The sequence below is a fragment of the Tachysurus fulvidraco genome, chromosome 18, assembly GCF_022655615.1.
Source record: "Tachysurus fulvidraco isolate hzauxx_2018 chromosome 18, HZAU_PFXX_2.0, whole genome shotgun sequence".
Lineage (NCBI taxonomy): Eukaryota > Metazoa > Chordata > Actinopteri > Siluriformes > Bagridae > Tachysurus > Tachysurus fulvidraco.
Window position 1 is genome coordinate 18773839 of NC_062535.1, and position 23505 is coordinate 18797343.

The 23505-nt window shown below is 37.3% G+C and overlaps 3 protein-coding genes and 1 long non-coding RNA gene across 11 annotated transcripts in view; 3 read left to right on the top strand and 1 right to left on the bottom strand.

Moving 5' to 3' along the window:
• Nucleotides 1–19231, top strand: part of LOC113643843 (CMRF35-like molecule 8) — an 85148-nt gene extending 65917 nt beyond the window's left edge. The window contains exons 4-6 of one of the 4 annotated variants that reach the window (XM_047803605.1): nucleotides 1929–2033; nucleotides 3096–3142; nucleotides 3780–4419. In XM_047803605.1, coding sequence (XP_047659561.1) covers nucleotides 1929–2033; nucleotides 3096–3142; nucleotides 3780–4151 — 524 coding nt within the window. In that variant the 3' untranslated portion in view covers nucleotides 4152–4419. Of the gene's footprint in view, nucleotides 1–1928; nucleotides 2034–3095; nucleotides 3143–3779; nucleotides 4420–18272; nucleotides 18305–18389 lie in introns of those variants that run through there. The other 3 variants (XM_047803609.1, XM_047803610.1, XM_047803608.1) reach the window with 3 other exon arrangements.
• The window catches only part of LOC113646534 (CMRF35-like molecule 3), a 254033-nt gene that overhangs the window by 29604 nt on the left and 200924 nt on the right, over nucleotides 1–23505 (bottom strand). The gene's annotated exons all lie outside the window — the stretch shown is intronic.
• Nucleotides 5518–8357, top strand: LOC125139459. The gene is made up of 2 exons (XR_007138511.1): nucleotides 5518–7037; nucleotides 8108–8357. It is a non-coding gene; the product is annotated as an uncharacterized LOC125139459 (long non-coding RNA).
• LOC113661138 (CMRF35-like molecule 8) overlaps nucleotides 22240–23505 on the top strand; it is a 256058-nt gene continuing 254792 nt past the window's right edge. Inside the window, exons 1-2 of one of the 4 annotated variants that reach the window (XM_047803589.1) lie at nucleotides 22240–22471; nucleotides 23078–23401. In XM_047803589.1, coding sequence (XP_047659545.1) covers nucleotides 22432–22471; nucleotides 23078–23401 — 364 coding nt within the window. In that variant the 5' untranslated portion in view covers nucleotides 22240–22431. The remainder of the gene's footprint in view (nucleotides 22472–23077; nucleotides 23402–23505) is intronic. The other 3 variants (XM_047803588.1, XM_047803586.1, XM_047803587.1) reach the window with 3 other exon arrangements.

Genomic DNA, 23505 nt, shown 5'->3' on the forward strand with positions numbered 1-23505 from the left:
TGTTGTGATAAACATGAATCAACACTTCTGAACAATCAGATTTGAGAAATAAATATAGTGTAATATAGACATAAAGAATGGACTTTATCCTTCAAGTTGGCAGTTATTAGGCCCATCAGTAAGAAACCTAATTTAGATCCTAATGAAGTATCAGAATATATATATATATATATATATATATATATATATATATATATATATATATATATATATATATATACACAGTTATATATCTCATCAACACCAAATGATCTGTGTGTTAAAGAGATAAAATATTGGATGACATGTAATTTTCTGTTGTTAAACTCTGATAAGACAGAAATACTACTCATAGGTCCAAAAACCAGTACACAGTTGATGTACTGTTACTAGTAGCTCGACAGTGAAAGACCTGGTGTTTATTAGACAGCAACTTTCTTTAAAATCATATCACCATATTACAAACACAGCTTTCTTCCACCTTAGAAATATTGCCAAGCTGAGAAACATCCTGTCTGTTGATGCTGAGAAGCTAGTTCATGCATTCATGACCTCTAGACAGGACTATTGTAATGCATTACTAGGTGGTTGTCCTGCATCTTTAATAAATAGTTTACAGTTAGTCCAAAATACAGCTGTTAGAGTTCTCACTAGGACAAGAAAGTATGACCATATAACCCCAATTTTATCATCTCTACATTGGCTACATGTTCAGTTTAGAATTTATTACAAACTGCTATTACTTACGTGACGTATTACGTTATTTTCGTATTTAGCTCCAAACTTTGGAACAGCCTTCCTGATAGTGTTCGGGGCTCAGACACACTTTCCAATATAAATGAATTGAATTGAATAAATGTAGATTAAAATCTTACCTCTTTAATCAGCATACACTTAATACATCCCATAATATTGTGCTCTAATACATCTGACCAAATGCACATTATCATCTAGTGCTTGCTAATATTATGAACATCAGCTACGCTAATTCCTCTCCACTGCTTCTCTCTTTCTACCCACATTCTGAGGCATCCAGAGATTGTAGATTTCAGACCTTCACTGAGATGAGACCAACCCTGTGAGAATCCTGAGACATCTAGAGATGTTCCAGCTCCAGTTGGACTCTGCTTCATGATATATTAAGACATTCTAAGAGTAGATGCCAACTCCATGTGGTCTTGAGGGCAACAACCTCCTCATTAATACACAATTGACAGGAAGGTTTCACAAGTCTAATTTAGAAGCGTTTCACAAGGTTTCACAAGGTTTCACAAGTCTAATGTAGAAGTGTTGTTAGTATGGGTGTTTACCCCCAGGGTAATAAAACCTACTCTAAATCTAAACAAAACTTTACAGTGTTAAGTCCACATCACAGTAAAACATGTAGAGTGTTAGAATGTTACTGCAACACACAACTCTAACTACATAAACTCAGGATTGTGTTCAGTTTATAATCACCAAAAGTGTGTAGACTCATGTTTTTTACAAGAACTTTTTCAGCCAAAGCTTTTATCAGCATGAAAGAATACAGACTTTAGTTCCTATAAGACCAAATATTCCAGTTTCAGCTACATCAAGTTAAACATCCAGTCTGAAGGCCACAAAACAACCACATCAGCTTCAGTTACACTTTCACCCACACACACACACACACACACACACACACACACACACACACACACACACACACACACACACACACACACACACTCACTCACTCACTCACTCACTCACTCACACAAACACATGCACACACACGCACGCACATACACAGACACACAGAAACACACACATATACGTATATGCACACACTCACACATAAAGTCACGCACATACTCACGCAGAAACACACACATATGTGCACACATACACACACATGCACTCACACACATATACACACACTCCCATAGACACAAACCTAAAAGTTTAATTGTTCTGTTTTCTTCCAGGATTCCAAACTTTACTTGTCATCACTGCCGTGTCTGTTGTTCTCGTGCTGCTTCTCATTGCCCTTTTATTTACTGGACTGATACAGTGGAAAAAGAAGAACCAAGGTACTGTATTCCATTCACACAACTACTTAATGTACTTAATTCTGACTTTATTAACACATTAACTCATGAAAGGTGAACACAGTGAATGTTATGCACAACACTGAGGTGGCACTTATGTGTGTAATATAAATGTACACACACACACACACACACACACACACACACACACACACACATACAAGCACACACACACCCACACGCACACACACACACACACACACACACACACACACACACACACACACACACACACACAAAACACTTCCTGTAGAAACTACACATCACATGACTTTTAAAGGTGACTAAATGCTTTTAGACCTGATTTTCATAATACTGACAAATTTGGTGGATCAGGAAACTCCACACTCAGAAACCAGTCACTACACATTCACTGCCCAGATGCCCAAAATAAAAGGAAGATCTGATAGTGAACACCATAAATAGGAGCCAATAGGATAAATAGCCAATAGGAGTCCAATAATAATAATAATAATAATAATAATAATAATAATAATAATAATACTCACTCATTCTCACTCATTTTCTACCGCTTATGCGAACTACCTCGGGTCACGGGGAGAACATGCAAACTCCACACACACAAGGCGGGAATCGGACCCCCAACCCTGTAGGTGTGAGGTGAATGTGTTAACCACTAAGCCACCATGCCCCCCATAATAATAATAATAATAATAATAATAATAATAATAATAATAATAATAATGTATAATGTTTTACATTTTTATTTTATTACACAGAATTGCAAAATTTTACTTTTCTCTAAATAACATTATAATTTTTAAAATGCATATTTGTAAACACATTAACACTATTAATCAGGGCATTTATTAACTTAATAAATAAGAGTAAATTAAACAAGTCTCCAGAGACATTAATCCTCCAAGGAGAGAGAAATGTACATGCATGAGGTCCATAGAGACAAGCACCCTTTACAAACTGTATTCATTTATTTATTTATATTATTTGTTTTTATGATTTTTTTTTTCAAATATCGTAATGTCATCTTTAAAACGGTTGCTTATATTTTTCTACAACTTTCAGTCTCATCTTCAGCCCAATCCTTAAAAAGCTCCTCAAACCCCCGTGTGGTGAGTTGTGTTTTTCTAAAAGCTGATTTTAACAAAACCACAACAAAATTCTTAAACATTATAAAGATGTGGATTTAAAGCATCTGGAATTTAAATTAATTAAAGTGAAATATTGTGGTGTGTCTGTCTGTGTTTTCCCCTTGTTTCTGTCTGCCGTCTCTCCCTGGTGTTGACTGTTTTGCTCCGCCCACTCATTGCTCACCATGGACACTAATCACATTCCATCTCTTCCCCAGGTGTCTTGTCTATGTCTCTAATCGTCTCTGCTTGGTTATTGGCTCCTGTCCACTATATCTACTCTGTCTGTTCACTTCCCTGGTGTTGGTCGTTGTAGGTGTTTGGTTCATGTTGTTCTCTGTTCCTGTTCTGTGTCCTGATCTGTTTTGCCTGCCTGTATGTTTGTTTCTTGTTTTTGTCCAGTAAAGTCCTATCTGTATTTGGATCCTCTCTTGCCTTTTGTTTCACCGTGTCACACCGTGACAAATATATACAAATTTTAGACCATATTTAAGACTTTAATCTGTTTAAGCTGGTTTTAAGAGCTTTTTTTTTTTTTTCTACAGAAATGCATGTTTTATTTTCTCTATTTTTTGTACCTAAATTCAATATAATTGTTTCTTTTCCTTCTTGTGCTCAGCTTCCAGCACCAGCCTGTGACTACGAGGAGGTTAAAGACAGCAGATCTCTTTCTAACACAATTTACTGCACTGCTCAGTTATCCACAAACCTCCCTGATGGTTCTGAAAACATTTACTGCAACACTGAATTACCAACAACTCCAACTGTTTATTCTACAGCACAAAACCCATCAGATCCTCCTGATCAGGACTTCTACTCCACAGCTCAGTTACCCTCAGCAGTCAGTGCTATTTCACCATCAGTGGTGAAATCAGGTGAAAGTCCAATGTATGCAGCAGTGAGTTTTGAGACGAGCTCTTATGGTGCAGCTCCAACAGCCATCTACAAGAGCAAGAGCAACTCCTGTATTTATGCTACTGTAAATAGCTAGTTAGCATTCATCTGAATGCTAATCATTCTGAGTTATTTGTTCTTTTTAGCAGCCCTTTATATTACATATTATACATCATAACACTTTATTCAGTTCAGTTCAATTTTATTTGTATAGCACTTTTAGCAATGTCATTGTCTCAGAACAATATTATACAAAGATTAATATAATACAAAACTTTAAGATTAATGTTAGACTTATAGTTAAATGTGTTATATTTTTTAATGAACAAGCCTGAGGTGACTGAGGCTGTGGTGAGGAAAAGCACCATAGAAAGAAGATGAAGAAATATTGAGAGGAACCAGACTGTAAAGTCAACCTCATCCTCATTTGGGTGGCACTGGAGGGTGTGATTATAAATATACAGTCTCACAATTGTGTATTAATGAGGAGGTTGTTGCCCTCAAGACCACATGGAGTTGGCATCTACTCTTAGAATGTCTTAATATATCATGAAGCAGAGTCCAACTGGAGCTGGAACATCTCTAGATGTCTCAGGATTCTCACAGGGTTGGTCTCATCTCAGTGAAGGTCTGAAATCTACAATCTCTGGATGCCTCAGAATGGGTAGAAAGAGAGAAGCAGTGGAGAGGAATTAGCGTAGCTGATGTTCATAATATTAGCAAGCACTAGATGATAATGTGCATTTGGTCAGATGTATTAGAGCACAATATTATGGGATGTATTAAGTGTATGGCTGATTAAAGAGGTAAGATTTTAATCTACATTTATTCAATTCAATTCATTTATATTGGGAAAGTGTGTCTGAGCCCCGAACACTATCAGGAAGGCTGTTCCAAAGTTTGGGAGCTAAATACGAAAATAACGTAATACGTCACGTAAGTAATAGCAGTTTGTAATAAATTCTAAACTGAACATGTAGCCAATGTAGAGATGATAAAATTGGGGTTATATGGTCATACTTTCTTGTCCTAGTGAGAACTCTAACAGCTGTATTTTGGACTAACTGTAAACTATTTATTAAAGATGCAGGACAACCACCTAGTAATGCATTACAATAGTCCTGTCTAGAGGTCATGAATGCATGAACTAGCTTCTCAGCATCAGATACAGACAGGATGTTTCTCAGCTTGGCAATATTTCTAAGGTGGAAGAAAGCTGTGTTTGTAATATGGTGATATGATTTTAAAGAAAGTTGCTGTCTAATAAACACCAGGTCTTTCACTGTCGAGCTACTAGTAACAGTACATCAACTGTGTACTGGTTTTTGGACCTATGAGTAGTATTTCTGTCTTATCAGAGTTTAACAACAGAAAATTACATGTCATCCAATATTTTATCTCTTTAACACACAGATCATTTGGTGTTGATGAGATATATAACTGTGTATATATATATATATATATATATATATATATATATATATATATATATATATATATATATATATATTCTGATACTTCATTAGGATCTAAATTAGGTTTCTTACTGATGGGCCTAATAACTGCCAACTTGAAGGATAAAGTCCATTCTTTATGTCTATATTACACTATATTTATTTCTCAAATCTGATTGTTCAGAAAGTGTTGATTCATGTTTATCACAACAATCCTGACAACAGCACAACAGGTAAAAAGTAAACCATCTTATATTTTAATATAGTTTTTAAAAGTTACATTTTTGTCAAAAATATACGACACCTGGAACATTCTATTCTGAATATGTAAATGTTTATTTATATATAAATAATATATAAATATTTTACTTTTTGTAAATATTTTATGATTTGTGTGCGTACTTCAATTTGATTTACCACCCCATCACACTAACTTTTATCAATAACTTTTATCAATAAATAATCTACTGTTGCATTAAATGACATCACAAAGCGGAGGTGACATCATTGGAGCCTTGACATCATTGGAGCCATGAACAAAAAAAGGCAAGTACTGACATTCCTCTACATTCTTTATTTGTTGATTTTTCATGTTAGGCAGCTTCCGTCAAGCTCAAACCAACCAGCCTGTCACGCAAGATAGAGAGGGAAAACAGATTTTTATGTATTTTTAACATTATTAATGCAAATAAAATTAGATTTCAGATGAAATGCACGTATGCTAGGTGAGGAACTTGACCACATGGGAGACATGCGGCCATTTTGGGATGATATTTACCACCCCGTCACATACCACCTCGTCACATGTTTTATTGTGACGTGGTGGTAAGGAATTTGACGGGTGGTTCTGCTTCCCATTTGAATGTGAAGATGTGTGAAATCAAGGATTCTGATATAGGTTCATATTTTGTATCTGTTAACCCTGTTTTGCTTATTCATTACCTCACTGTCACACAATCACTATGTCACTCAATCACTCTTTCACTCACTCTCTCTCTCACTCACTATGTCACTCACTCACTATGTCAATCATTCACTATGTCACTCACTCATCCACCCACTCATTCATTCACTTGAAAAGAACAGCGGACAAGCTGGTGACCAACGGGCGTGACATACCCGATGCCCATGTGCTATATAAGGCCCTAACTGAAACATCTACAACTGTTAAGTTTTATGTACACTCTAAAAAATGATTCATGGGGTTAGTTTGTAAAACTTAAAATAAACAATATTTTCAGCATAAAATAATTAAGTTTGTAATATGTACTTGTATTGGTGAGTTGATAACTCATTTTAATAAGTCTTTCAAAATTAAAATAATGAATACTGTCTTAACTTAATTATATATCGATTTTGAACACAGACTTTTACCTTCTCGTAACAACAGAAAAATATTAAGTTAGTGAAACTTGTATATCTAGTGAGCATCTTTTAAAAAGTTGAGTAAAGGTGGAATTTGCCCGGACGTGTTTTTCTGCCAGAGAAGGACTAGGAGCCGGAGAAACAGGAGAATCGAGGCTATATAGGTAAGTTAATATTTTTGCTTTGTTTTAATCTCAGCAGTATGCACAAAAAATCGTTGACTTAAGTAAAGTTGTCCGCAGATTCACAGATTCGATTTTGCCGAGTCAATAACTCCGCTAAACGCTACACCTCTTTTCTCTCGTAGTAATGTAGTGAGGCGGCTACAACCGCGTTTTCCTCAAAATCAGCTTTCCTCCACGGTGGACAAAATACATATAAACCTAAATATGAAACAAAATGAATGCGGCAAACTTTACTTAAGTAAATCGTTGTTGTCACACACTAAACTGAAAAGACAGTTTGAGCTAAGCTAATTCATCGATTCTAAAGTTAATAGACATTTAGCTAGCTAGTGTGTTCAAAATAGGCATTATGTTTTGTTTTACAGTGGCAGCTAAATGATGTTAATTGATATCGAACATGTTTAGTGTCGTCCGAATTTAAAGTTTACACTGGGTTGATTAAGACTTACACACACACACACACACACACACACACACATATATATATATGCATACATGCATATACATACCTGCATACATACATACATACATACATACACACACACACACATATACACAGTATGTATACATACATACATACATACATACATACGTACACACACACACACACACACACACACACACATATATACAGTATGTATACATACATATACATACATACATACATACATATATACTTACATACATACATACATCTGTAACAAGTTAAATAGTTAACTAATAAGCAAGTTAATTTAAGCACAATACCTAACATGACAATGTGTGTGCATGCCATCTTTATCTGCTGTGACGTTTTCACAGTTGATCCATCTTGTAACCTTGTAAACCTTGAGCTTTTTGTAAATTTGCCATTACAACATTTGAGTTTTTATTTTTCTTTCATATACAATCTGCAGCATTATGTTTGATGGTTAGGCAGCTGACACATTTCTTTAAGTTTGCAATTTTTCATGTGTAGTAAGTTTTAACTCCTAAGATTTAACTCATGTGTCTAATGTCCTGTTCCTTTCCTTGACTTAAAACACTGACATTGATTTTGATCTACTTAGGATGATGAGGTGCCACAAATTTTGACCCAGCCAACGCCAGTATTATTATTGAGGGAACGGAAGTCCTGCAAGACCTGGATGCATCCAGAGCCTGTGCCCTGCTAGGGCTGATATATGCTCTCAACCTCAGCTACCCAAAGGAACTAAAAAATACTTTTGAGGTGTTTCAGAAAATAATTCTTGAGCTGGATGGTCTGAAAGCTAGGCCAAAGGTAATGTCTTTAAACAATAAACTGTTGTATTCCTGAAATGTTACATGTAAAAGTTTTGTTGTGCATACACATACAGAAGCTGTAATTTTGACAATTTTTTACATGAAGGTTACAGTGTTGTATTTGTTTGAGACTTTATGGCGGCTGTAGTTTATGTGTGTCACGGTGTGACACGGTGAAACAGAGGCGATTGAGGATCCAAGTGCAGTTTTAAGGATTTAATAAACAAAACACAAACAAACAGAAGGCAGGCAAAACAGATCGGGACACTGAACAGGAACGGCACAGACCAGATACAAACACAAACACGCAACGACCAACAACCGGGAAGTGAACAGACAAAGTAGATATAGTGGACAGGAGCCAATAACAAAGCAGAGACGATTAGAGACAAAGACAAGACACCTGGGGAAGAGATGGAATGTGATTAGTGTCCATGGTGAGCAATGAGTGGGCGGAGCAAAACAATTAATACCAGGGAGAGACGGCAGACAGAAACAAGGGGAAAACACAGACAGACACATTACAATGTGATGAAGGTAAAATTTAATACTTTGCAAAAAATAAAACAAAAGGAAGAAAACTTTTAGTTTCAGCTAGGTGGACCCAATAATCTGGCAATTGTGTCTGTTGTAGGAATTCATTTTCCACGTTCCCTGTGATTTATTGTTATTTTATTTTATTCTGATATGTACCTACCAGAAAAATACTTACTTTTTTACTTGACTTTACTTGAAAAAAATACTTTAGTCCTGGATAATTATCTTTTGTCAAAGCATTGTTTTGTCAAAGCACTCTTCTTGTACATAAGTTGACATTGGTTTTATAATAAACCAGTTTCATCATAAAACTGGAATTGCTGTGTTATTTCTCCTGACTGAAGTGAAATAAGTTACTTGTACTCAAAAAAATTAAGGTAACAATTTGCATGGACATATCTAAGTAGAGTGGAATCAAAATAAAGAAGTTAGAATAGCTTAAATTATGTAATTTGACCACTTAATATCACCAAAACTTTGAAATTAAAATTAAGTTGTTTCAACTTAATTAAGCTCTTAGAGATTAAGTCAAATCATGTTGGTTGTACTAAACAAATTGGGTTAGTCTAACTATAAAAGGTACATGATATCTACTTAATAATGACTGAGTTGAAGCTACTTAAAAAGATGCATGCAAATTGTTACCTTAATTTTTTTTAAGTTGAGCCAGCGTTTTATTTTTTAGAGTGTATCATCTAAAGCTGTTGAGCAGGCAATGGAAAAGATGCCAGGCAAGATTCCACCAGTGCCATCCACATTGAAAACCTATCAAGTGGTCACATCCACACCTTTACTGGGAAATAAGTTGCATGTGCTCCATGCAAAATCAGCTAAGATGTCAATGCTTCACAACAAATCATTTACTTTTAACATGACAGCCCAAATGGTGCCAACAGAAGCAATTGCTTGGGAAAGTGGAGATCTCATTGGGAAGTGGTGCATGCTTAAATATGACAATGACCTTTATCCTGAGATCATCATGGAGACAGACGAAACGCATGCCCTGGTAAAATGTATGCACCGTGTAGGTATCAACGGGTTCTTCTGGCCTCCAAAAGATGACTTGCTGTGGTATCTCTTCGATAATGTGCTCGAAATCATTCAAGCACCACAGCCTGTGACATCCCGCCACATGGAGATCCAAAGGGATGTGTGGATGCGACTCTCCATGTCACTGTAATGATGCTCTTTTTTCAGAGCATGACCAAAGTTTTCCATTAAATTTCCAGTGTTAATGTTTCCCCTCCCCAGTTTTATAAAGTTTAAAATAAGCATACCATAGAGATACACACTTTGTCCATACCAGCCTCTCACAGTGAAACACTCTGTGACATCAGTTACCACCCCATCACAGGGCCATTTTGTTAAAAATGTATGTAAAAGAAAATAAATTTTACATAAATTAATATTGAATGATGTTCTTGTTGTGTGGACTAATCAAATAAATGTAACTTTATTTGTATTTTTTAAGTCTATTGAAATGTCACATTCATAAAAAAACATTAGATTTTAAAAATATATTTTTCTTGTTTTACTAATCTTATGGCATACATATTGTCCGCGATGGGGTGATAAAAAATAGACTCCCTTGCCAGAATAAAATTGATAATATTAATAAGGATTTTGTGCCTGAGGTGTGAAAATATGTTTTTTGGAGGATTAACATATTTAAATTTGTAAGTAAAAAACAAAACAAAAAGTTTGTTCTTAATGAAAATGTCGACAATTGCAAGGTGGAAATGGCACCCGTTTCGTAGAATGACTCACATAGGTAAATAAAAAATAAAGTGATAAAATGTACTGCATTCATTGAATCAATTATTTTATTGATCATGCCTCTCAATTACATCTGGCCAGAGAATTTCATCAGCATCACAGAAAATTTTTCACGAGTCATGCATCGTGGGGGAAAATGCCTTGAATGCTGTATCCATCCTTGACATGCTTGTGCCTATACCACTATACCATTGCCCTCCAATCTCTTCAAACTCTTCTCCTCTTCCTACATCCTCAGCTCTTCTCGCTCTTCCTCCTACATCTTTAGCTCTTCTTTTTCTTTCTCTATCTCCTTTTTTCTCAATCTCCTCTTCCTCTTCCTCTTCACCCTCTACCCTGGCCACAACCTCTCACTCTTAAACCTCTTCTGTTTCCACTGCTCATACTTCTTTTTTTTTCTTACTGTATCTCCTCATTTGTCTTCTTTGTTCTTCTTCTCTTCCCCTTTGTAGTTGTTGTAATTACGTAAGACAGCTGTATGAACAATTAGGAAATTGGCTTTTCTGTGTTGAGTGGAATACTAACTCATCAGATAACAATTTGGCATTAATTGAAGACACAAGGTGTGAAACTAGCTATTTTAAGCAATTCACAGAGTATTGTTTGTTGTGTTTTTAAAATGGTACAAAAATGCTTGTGATCTTTGTGAAGACAATGAAAAAGTTACAGATGTTTTTACTGATATATTAAAGATATAGTTGGCTGTATGAACTGCTGTGATAAAATTAGGAATTTTTGTGCACAGTGTTTTGAGAAAATTATGCTTTTGACATTGTGATTTGTATGAAATTGAAAGAGAATTTACTATCTGTTTAGGACAACTCTTGTTAAGGTTACTAATTGTTAAGTAAACTAATTGGTTTTGGAGCTGTTACCTGAGTTTGGAGAAATGTACCAATCGATTGAGAAAAACTGTAAATGAAATACACAAAAAAAATAAATAAATCATTACCACATCACTCTGACTTCGGGAACCTAATAGAAATATCATGCACAGTACTCTCACTCACTCTTACTCATTTTCTACCACTTATCCGAACTACCTTGGGTCACGGGGGATCTCAGGCATCTCACGCACAGTAAATAAGTGCAATTAAAAAAATATAAAAACCTCAAAAAACCCTTAGATAAAATGCTATTGCATACCGGAGAAATACAGCCATCCGCCATATACCAAATCAAAGATACAGTACTGGTTCGGTAATAACCGGATACAAATGGACATCGGGTAACTAAAGAACGCTGACATGGGGAATACAAAAACAATTACACACACACAGCCTGACATTTAACTAGCATCCCACGTAAGATGGATAAAACAAACTCACGTACCTGAGGATAGACAGTCTGTCGCAACAGAGCTTGTTTTGACCCTTTTTGTTCCTTTGTGAAGCACTACAATAAAGTGTAACGTGTGGGCATTAACCTATTGTATACCCACAGCAAAACCGCTTAGCAATGCTGCTAAGAGCCTCTTACCTCCCAGGTAACTGAAGGTAACTGGAAACAAAGTAACAGCCAGTTAGTCCATACCAAGGGCGTCTACATCACACTGCTCCAGCTTCCTATTTGTCTGAAGGAAGTGCGAACAGACGCCTGGGCTGGCCAGCGTGGTTACAGAGATGTAACCTGGTGTAGTTCCCTTTTGAGGGAACTCGACGCTGCGTCTGTGCTGACTCTATGGGAACGGCAATACCCCACGCAGCCATGCACCGGGCGATGACTGCACCAGAGGCCATGAGAGAGAAGGCCCTGCAGTACACTGGGACCCTGGAGTGGGGTCCAAGTCCAGGTCATAGAATCTGATAAGGTGTGCGGAGAGGACAATCCTGCCGCAGCACAAATGTCTTCAAGGGGGGACACCCCTGGCCAAGGCACTGGACAATAGCGATACCTGAATGGAGTGAGCCCTGATGCCTGAGAGGGTGAGGAAAGGACCGCACAAATTCCTACATAGGCCTGAATAATTGGCCTCCACTACCCAGTGTGCCAGGCATGATGCAAAACCGGATGACCCCTATTCCGTCCTGCCAACATCAGACTAAAAGTTACGCCACGAGGCTAGTAGCGGAGCTGGGGGACATAAGTTGACTACCTTGGCGTTGCCTCTGACCTACCGCATCTCTCCCACTTTCCATGCCTCGCTGCTGAAACCCACTGGCGGTCCGAGAGGGGACCGGGAGAGGGCTACTGATCCATCAGGTCCGCCGCCCCTGCTGGTCGACGGCGAGGAAGCTTACGAGGTCTGCACCCTACTTGACTCCAGACGCCGGAGAGGTCATCTCGAATATCTGGTCGATTGGGAGGGGTACGGCCCAGAGGAACGCTCCTGGGTAAGGGCGAGAGACGTCCTCGACCCGTCACTCACCGCCGAGTTCCACCGAGACCATCCGCACAGACTGGCCCCTCGACCTCGTGGAAGACAAGGAGTCGCACACATCCTCGCTTCGGGAGCCGCTTGCAGGGGGGTGTACACCAATTCAACACTTGTTTGACTGTATATTTGTAATCTCACCCCCAGTTCCACCCATATGAGGATGGGTTCCCCTTTGAGTCCTGTTCCTCTCAAGGTTTCTTCCTTACCAATTTAAGGGAGATTTTCCCTGCCACTGCTGCCTGAGTCACCTCAGACTTGCTCATTGGGGATAAATACATACATACATACATACATACATACATACATACATACATACATACATACACACTGTGAACTATATACATCTTAATTTTTAACTATATTAGTTCTTTTTTCTATTTATGTTTAACTTCTGTTCGTTGTTAATGTTCTGTAAAGCTGCTTTGAGACGAAGACCATTGTAAAAAGCACTATACTTTCAATTCAATTCAATTCAAGTTTATTTGTATAGCGCTTTTTACAATAGACATTGTCTCAAAGCAGCTTTACAGAACATAAACATAAAGCAGAAGGTAAACATAATTAATGATAAAGGAAATAACGAATAATAAAAGTAAAAGAATTGACAGAATAAAAATTCTAGATTATTATTAGATATAAATAGTTCACAATGTGTATGTATTTATGAGCAAGTCTGAGGTGACTCAGGCAGCAGTGGCAAGGAAAAACTCCTTAAATTGGTAAAGGAAGAAACCTTGAGAGGAACCGGACTCAAGGGGGAACCCATCCTCATATGGGTGACACTGGGGGTGTGATTGTAATATACAATCAGATAAATGTTGTATTGGTGTAAGGATCATGGACTTCGGATCTCCTTAGTATCACAGAGTCTAACTGAAGATGTCTCAGGATTCTTAGAGTCGGCCTCGGCTCAGTGGACGTCCAAAAGGCTTCGTCCCACAGAGGACGTTGGGAGCTGGTACAATGTCTGGATGCCTCGGGATGGGTAAAAAGAGAGAAGCAGTGGAGAGGGATTAACACATCTGCTGTTCATAAAAATGTGCAGGTCTGATGTACTGGTGCATGATATTATGGGATGTATTATGTGTATGCCTGACTAAAGAGATGAGTTTTTAATCTACATTTAAACTGGGAAAGTGTGTCTGAGCCCCAAAAACTATAAGGAAGACTATTCCAAAGTTTGGGAGCTAGATAAGAAAACGCTCTACCACCTTTAGTAGACTTAGATATTCTGGGAACTACCAAAAGTCCTGAGTTTTGTGATCTCAGAGAGCGTGAGAACTCTGGCAGCTGCATTTTGGACTAACTGTAACCTATTTATTAATAGTCCAGTCTAGAGGTCATGAATGAATGAACTAGCTTCTCAGCATCAGCTACAGACAGGATGTTTCTCAGCTTGGCAATATTTCTAAGGTGGAAGAAGGCTGTTTTGGTAGTATGGGCGATATGATTTTTAAAAGACAAGTTGCTGTCTAATATAACACCGAGGTCTTTCACTGTCGAGCCATTAGTAATAGTACATCCCTCTAAATGGAAGTTAAGTTGTGAGAGTTTCTGTGCACTGGTTTTTGGACCTATGAGTAGTATTTCTGTCTTATCAGTGTTTAACAACAGAAAATTGCAGCTCATCCAGTCTTTTATCTCTCTAAGGCATTGAGTTAATTTGGACACTGTGGCTATTTCATCTGGTTTTGATGAGATATATAACTGTGTGTCGTCAGCATAACAATGGAAACTAATCCCATGTCTTCTAATAATGTTCCCTAATGGAAGCATGAATATCGAGAAAAGCAGAGGTCCTAGAACTGATCCTTGAGGGACCCCATGATTACCTGGTAGTAGACTGGAGGATTCACCATTTAATTCTACAAAATGGTATCAGTCTGACAGGTAGGATCTAAACCAACTTAAAGCCTGTCCATGAATATCTATGTAATTTTGTAAGCGATCTAGAAGAATGTTGTGATCTATAGTGTCGAATGCAGCACTAAGGTCAAGTAGAACTAATAGTGACATACAGTCTTGGTCCGAAGCTAAGAACAATTCATTTGTAACTTTAACAAGTGCAGTTAATGATATTAAGAAGAGGCTCACCAGCTTTATGTAACACTTCTTTCAGTAGTTTAGTTTAGATAGTGAACATGTTGTTGATTTAGCTGTAGTAATAAGTTTGTCTAACTCTTCCTGTCCTGTACTTGTAAAGCTCTGTAAAGCCTTAGGTGAGATTGTGTCACTAGTTGCTCTCATATCTATACAAATAAACTTGAATTGAATTGAATTGAGTTTCCGGACTGCATCTCCCATAATCCTCTCACCAGGACTGATTACACCACCACCTGCTGCCAATCACCCACTTCCTATATAGCTGCACTTGAACTTGACCTCAGTGCAAAGTCTCGATTTGCTACAGCTGTCAGTCTGAGTGTTCTCTGTCCCGTGTTTACCCGGTTTGTTACTTTGCTCTGTTTTCCCTGTCTGTCGTTTGTTTGCCGCCTGCCCTGACCTACTGCCTGTTCTTCGATTACGTTTTCTGCCTTCTCTACATTGTTGTGTTTGCCGGTGTTGATCTTTGCCTGTTGTTTACAAGTGAGTTAATAAAGCTTGCATATGGATCCCCTGCATTACGACCCATCATTACACCTATTTTGTTTCATATTGTACTGCAAATTTGTAAGTATATATATAATAGAATAATTCTGTGGTGTTCAACATTTTAGAGTTTTTTCTGTTTTTGTGAATATTTAAAGTTTTGGGTACCTAAAAGCAGTGTTGTAATGTAACAGAGTACAAATACTTCATTACTGTACTTAAGTAGAAATTTCACATATCTGTACATTACTTCGATATTTAAATTGATGTCAACTTTCACTTTTACTCCACTACATTTCCTAGATAAAATGTATACTTTTACTCCGCTATATTTCCACTAAGCATATTTGTTACTCGTTACTACAAAATAAAATCAGAAGAAATGTGTGTGACTGCAATAAGGGAGGTTTGGTGAATCACTGCTCCTAGATTTCATTACGCTCCGCATGCTCTATTTCAGCGTAATGTTTCCAAAAGGAGGCAGAAGCACAACTGAAAATGCCATGGAAAAAAGCACAGCATTCACTAAATTCCAGGGGTTTCGTTACCACGACGTAAAGTGGGCGTGTTTCCAGGGGTCTTGGAAAAATGCATTCTTTCAAAAAAAGAGCATACTAAAAAGGACAAAACAGTCATACAGGTAGATTTATTTTAGAAAACAAATAAACAACCAAAAACTACGGTTAGGGTTAGAGTTAGGGTTAAATTAGATAATAGGCCACGCCTACCCGATAACGCAATATCTGTTACACTGTTCTGAAATCCCTGGAAATAAGTGCCTGCCATGGAAGCACCTACTGGAGGACCTCCCATTATCGTAGACCAAGGGTGGCCAACCAGTCAGAGAATAGAATCCACATTTTTTTTTCCCTGCCATTTTGAGAGCAAACATGACACAGATTGTTTACTCAAATGATCTTGCTCCTAATGGGAAACTTGAACTCAAGCGAAGCGAACATGCACAATAAAAAGACACAAATACAAACTTTGATATGAACGTAAGAGCCGCATGAAACTGGGCAAAGAGCCACATGCAGCTTGGGAGCCGCGGTTTGGCCACCCCTGTCATAGACGTCCACCCCAACGATATTGGTGAACAGGGTGAAGAAGATAACATTATACACCCGTGGCCGTATTTGCAAGAAATGTTTCTGTACATTGGAATGAAAGATTCTACCTACAAGATGAAGTGCCTCTTATACCTACCGGAAATCTCTTTTCTACTTTTTACTTTTACTTCAAATTAAATATACATATATATTATATGTACATTAAATATCAGATACTTTAAGACTTTTACTTGAGTAATATTCTAAAAGGTAACTTATACTTCTACCAAAGTCTTTTTCTAGTACGATACTTGTATTTTTACTCAAGTATCGCTTTCTACTTTATACAACACTGCGTAAAAGGTACAACTGAATTAACAGGTTTCAAACAGAAGAGTTTTATCATAGATTTTCTTTCAAACTTCAGTTCAGTGCTGCAAAATAAAATCCGGATGCTGACAATTTGTTCAAACATCTTCATCGTGGGTTGTGGAATGATGTAATATGTCAAAAATGTAGTAAAAACATCAGCAGCTTGATGATGATGCTCACAGTACTCCCACCGAGGTTATTCAGGCCATCTTTCATGCAATTCTATGCAGTCTTGATCAAAATGAGGTTTTTGATGGTCTTCCTATTGTCTGTACTGGAAATGTGACTTCTGCTCTGTAAACAAGAGCGCATATGATGGTAAAGGTGACTACAGAGATGGGTTTGAGGCCCATATCTGCAGTCAACCAAAAGTGAGATTTAAAATAAGGTTTGGTAAAATAGATCAAAACAGTTCTAGACATTTATTTACAATGAGGTTTTAGCGATACTTACAAACCGAAATTGAAGGGAGAACATTAATTTGTAATGAGTAAGCCCTGCCCTCAATTCACACCTTAAAGGAGATTGAAACTACTCCTGATCAATCAACTGAGAGAATTACAAAGCTACAACTCTATAAGATCAACAATTTTCATATCAACTGTATAATAAGAAAACAATGCTTTTGTCAAGATCAACAATGCACAAAATTGTTACGGTAAATTCAGTATAAATGGGCAGAATATAGTTTAAAATATTGTGACACATTGTGTGTGTGTTTCTGTTCCAGGATTCACAACTAGACCCCTAGTCACGCCTGTCGTACCTGTTGCTCTAGTGCTGCTTCTCATTGGCCTTTTATCAGCTGGAGTGATACGGTGGAAAAAAAGACCCAAGGTACTGCAAACAAACAAGCACATTTTAATTTAGATTAACACAACATGTTAAATTGTTAATGTGATTTCTTTTCAAACAAGTGCAGAAACAACCAATGCAGCCAAAGTCACATTAATTAACTTTCTCATGCCTATTTTCATGAGAAAATATGAAAAATATGTGAAAGATGGCGTAATGTGCAATCGTTCGTCTAGCATGCATATCACTGCACCCACAAAACAACTGATCAAAAGTCAGACAAATTATATAAATTAGTACAGCAATTCTTCAAAGATGCTAAGTGTAGATAAGATATTCATTATCACATGTAAATATACAGTAGTTCCTCCACACTATGGATGTGAAATGAATGGATTGTGATTTTGTTCATTGTCTTTAGAGAATGTGATTTAAAGCAATCTCTTCTCTCTTCAGGCTCTGGAACAGTGACACAATCTTCCAGAGAGGTACAGGCCAGTGATTTGTTTCAGATGTTACTTTCACAAACAATTTACTTACAAACATTTTAATAATTTTTATTTTCCATTTCAGACAAATGAAGATTATGAAAATTATCAAAATTTGCATCCTGTTCAAACAAAAGAAAATGACAAGGGTTTAGACCCAACCACCAGCCAATCAGATTCAGTCTACCAGAATCTGTCCTATATCAATAAACATTAAGATTCTGGATACTTCTGTTTGCTAGCCAAGTGGACTGGTTTGAGCTGTCAAACTGATTAATGTAACCCCATTGTTTGTTTCTTTCCACAAGTTTTTGTATCTTTTTTTGTGAAATACTCTTTTGTGCTTTGGATCATTTCAAATGTTTTTTTATGAAGGACAAATCACACACTATTTGCATTGTATGTTTGCTAATGGAAGTCTCAAGGTAGCTGGTCATGTGAATAACGAGAGTTGCTCTATAAAGATATTCAGCTCATGTCTGGCTTTATTTTTAAGCCTGGCACTTGATTCCCGTGGCTCAGGCCATGGCTCATCATGGCGCTCACAGTTGGTGGAGTATGAGACAGGAATCCTCTTTCTCTCTCCCTCTCCTGCAACTCCATAGGTCGCATTTTGGACTTGGAAGCTTGTTTCACAATTTCTTCCTAGCAAAACAACAACCTAATGTTGTCTTTTGCATCCTTTAAACAGTTGGTAAAGTAAGTTTTCAAATCAGATTTAATCGGTATTTGCAACTTTGGAACTTTGTAGTATTAAATTTTAATTATTTCTCATATTGCCCTCCAACTTCTTTATTGTAAATCCACAAACAGGCTCTAAGCAGGATCTATGATGCACTTAACAAATATGATTCAACATCTTTAGATCTACTTAAAAATAATACAGAGACAGGTGTAGACAAACCATATTCAAAGGACAACTGTGACAAAATAATTCAGGGATTTTATTAATCAAGCAATTGCCTTAGACATGCTGTAATACAATTTGGCCTAACATCAGACTTTTTAAGATTAAAGCTGACAGATCCCACATGATAGATGACAGCAGTCTCCCTCAGCTCTGCTGCATATGTTCTGGACATGACACATGTTCTAGACCTTCTCTGGGCTTTTTGGAGAGGTGGTACAGTATAGAGCCATCTCCATTTATTGCATTGTTTAGTGTGTTCAAACAATGCAAAATTATGAAAATAAAAGGAAAATTACAGTTTTTTTGGATTGCTTAAGCACGATTTTCAAAACAGGGCCCGTGTTTTCAAAACACTACACACAATTAGCACAACCACACACAATTAGCAAAACACTACAGATCATAATTAAACACTCTTGTAAAAACTATACACTTCTGTTTAAAAACCACACTTTGTTACCATATGAAACACACATTTTTCACATTACTATACTCTGTGTTGTAAGGGCCCATATGGGGCTTATACACAATTTTGCATGACACTTTTCTTCAGAGAGTTTTATGAATGGATGGAGAGGAGATCCAGCATGAGTTCATTTACCTAGATGAGGCTGGGTTCAACCTGACGAGAACACGAAGGAGGGGAAGAATCATCATTGGCCACAGGGCTATAGTCAATGTCCCAGGGCAACATGGGGGTATTATAACACTGTGTGCAGACATGACACAGAATGGGGTCCTCCACCGCCATGTCCATACGGGACCTTACAACACAGCACTCATACTTACATTCTTGGACCAATTGCACAAGATAACAGCAGCAAATCAAATCGATCATATGCAATACATTGTTGTCTGGGACAATGTGTCTTTCCACTGCTCTGCTCTGGTTCAGAACTGGTTTCAGCAACATCCACATTTCACCGTCCTATATCTTCCACCATACTCTTCATTCCTCAACCCTATAGTTTTTCTCGGCATGGTGGTGGAAGGTATATCCAGGCTGAGGTACCCCTCATCCAAGCCATGGAGGAGGCCTGTGACCAGATGGAGGTAGCAGCAATGCAAGGATGGATTCGTCATTCACAACGTTTCTTTCGAAGGTGTCTTGCTAATGACAACTTTGCCTGCGATGTTGATGAAATTCTCTAGCCAGATCCAGCTAGGCGAAGAGACAATGTCTAGTTTTTTTTTTGTATTTTTTTACCATAAATTTACAGTACATGTCAACATTTTGGGCGTGTTGACAAATAAATGAGTTTCTTCAGTCTGCAACATTGGTCTTGTGTAGTGTTTGGTGAATTTACATTATATTTGTACTTTTTTGATGGTAGCCTACTCTAATCATAGGGAAGTAGAAGTGCTAAAAGTGTTTTAGGTTTATCACAGCAGAGTGTAACTCGTGCAAACAGAGTATAGTAATGTGAAACGTGTGTGTTTCATATGGTAACAAAGTGTGGTTTTTAAACAGAAGTGTATAGTTTTTTACAAGAGTGTTTAATTATGCAAGGGATCTGTAGTGTTTTGCTAATTGTGTGTGTGGTTGTGCAAATTTCTGCATTTTTCTACATTTCTGTTCCAGTTAATGTTAAGGAGCACAGGAAAACATATTATATTATCCATATTATAATAAGGGTGTGTTTTAGCTCTTGTTTTACAGTTAAACAGTTTGACACATTGTCCTACTGGGTGTTGATGAAGTACAGAGTTCATGTGTTCACACATATAGACTGAGGTGTTAAGACGACTCTGTACAAAGAACATGAACTGTGTTTAATCTCATGCTAACACACCCTGCTCTGTTTAATAACATCTGAGAATTGTTCTAGTTTTTATAGGCTTTTAGAGAACCATTGTGTTGTGATCCATTTTTTTTCAGCAGTAATTCAGCTGTGGTATTAAATACACAAGTACACAATACAAAAACATCACCAGTTAATGAAATAAATGTCAGCAAAGATGCATGACTTGAACCAGCTAGCATGATTACACACAGGATGTGCTGAGCATGTTAGCATCACAAGCTAAGCGCTTTCCTTTCTCGGTTTTTAAATAAAAGCAGCTTTTTAATAGACGTGCTCTGAATGTAACTGACAATGTAAACCCACAGTTGTAGCATAAAGAAGAAGGAAATGGTGACAATTCTGTTACAAAGAGCACTTTATAGTAGAGGATATCATTCAGTCATGAAGTTGAATATGTATATTTATAAAATATGTAATAATATTTTCAGCATGTTTTTAGATTTTATTTAATGTGATTAGATAAAAATATTTTGTTTTCTCTCTTTCCTTGTCTGAGTATTTGCACTATTTCAGAAGAAGTGACTAATACCCAAACAACAGCAACACTTGTTAACCACATCCACTTGTGCTGACATTACTTTTTGCTCAGCAGTTGGACATGAGAGATTTATCTTTTGAGTATATATTGAGCAGTAAAGAGGTTTTCTGGAAGTCTTTCATTACAGATGTCAGGGAAGTGTTTTACAATCACTACACAGGAAGTGACACATCACCCATGTGGTGTATGAGTATGTTGAGTGTTGGTTAGTACATCTACTAATATGATAATTAATGAGGTAAAGTGTTTGACATACAGCTCACAAGAACAGCTTCACTCTTATGTAGTCTGATAGAAGTGACAGAAGGCCTCGACTGCACTACAAAGAACAAGATTTGTGATGCTCTTGTACTTGAGCAGAGTTTTAATCCACATGGTGATGTCATTGTATTGCAGAAGATCTCAGGAAACAAACAAAAACATTACTGTCTGTTTTTATCTTCAACAAGGATGCAGTGATTATTGAAGGTCAAGGCTTTGTTTTAATCACTGGAGTACATCTAGTTTCAGACTGGTAAATTTTACAAACTATTATATACTCAAACTCTCTACAGACTGAGAGGAAAAACAAAGACGTGACATCACAGTTACGTTGCAATACACAACTCCACTGGTCATTAGTTTAGTATCAGAAACATGTTTTCTGTTCTTTTGTTTCTGTTACATTGACAGCAGATGTTGTAACAACGACACTCAACACTTCACACAGACTTCCTGAGTGGTTTTCTGTCAGCAGCTCAAAAGTGGAAGTGGACATGATGTTGCTTTCTACTCACGACACACAAAAAGACACACAGTCACAGAGACAAGGACAGTGCTGGAGTGTCGTATAACTAATATTTTATTATTAATATTTTCTGAGTCTGGATTTAGAATGAAGATCCTCCTCATCTTCAGCTTCTTCCTGATTCCAGGTAAGTAAAAGCACTTCACATTAATCTTCATTGTAAGTGTAACATTAAAGAATTGGACATTTAGCACAGACCTTGTATTCATGGGCTCCTGTGTTTAATGTAGTGAAGTTCAGGGCTGCTGAGACTTTGTGTTTAGCTTCAAAAGCACACAGAGGAGCTTCACTTCACTTAGTGCATGAAGAAAAGTACATGTTTAAGTGACCACGTGACCACGACACAAGTGAACATGATCTCTGTTTATTTACAGTGTAAAACTGAAGAGTTGTTCTAACACTAGTCCTTAACTACATGTCACATGTTTAAAGATCAGGGCTGATGTTTTATCAGAGCGGTCGACCTGCAACCTCATCTCTCTTCTTCCTGTTAATCAACACAAAATGTGGCTTTAATATCTTTATCAAGTAAAGCAGATATCAGATGTCTGACATGTTTGAATTAGATTATTGAGATGAGAGTTTGGTGTTTATAACACGTGTATTATACATGTAATAATACGTGTATATGATATTCTAACACACACATATCTCTTGTGTACCTTCCTCTTCTCTTACACTGATGCACCATCTTCCTGGATCATATTTCATTCCACTGTATATTATTCTCCAGCTGGTACTGATGCTGTAACTATAGTAACTGGATACAGAGGAAGATCAGTTCAGATTAAATGTCCTTATGAATCTGGATATGAAGATAACAAGAAGTATCTCTGCAGAGGTGAATGTTCAATCCCTGGTTTTAAAGACATTCCTGTTGAATCTGGATCTCCTGCTAAAGACCCCAGATTTTCTCTGTATGATGACAAAACAGCCCGAGTCTTCACCGTCACCATCACTGATCTGAGACCTGAGGATGGAAACACTTACTGGTGTGCGATAGAGCGGATATTATTGCCTGATAGTTACACAGAGATTCTCCTGCAGGTTAAAACAGGTGAGTGTTACACAGAGAATAAATAAATCTCACACATTATTTCACTGATTATTAAATATTGTTATTGAGGCAGATTATGTGCAGTGTGTCCCAAACATCTCCAT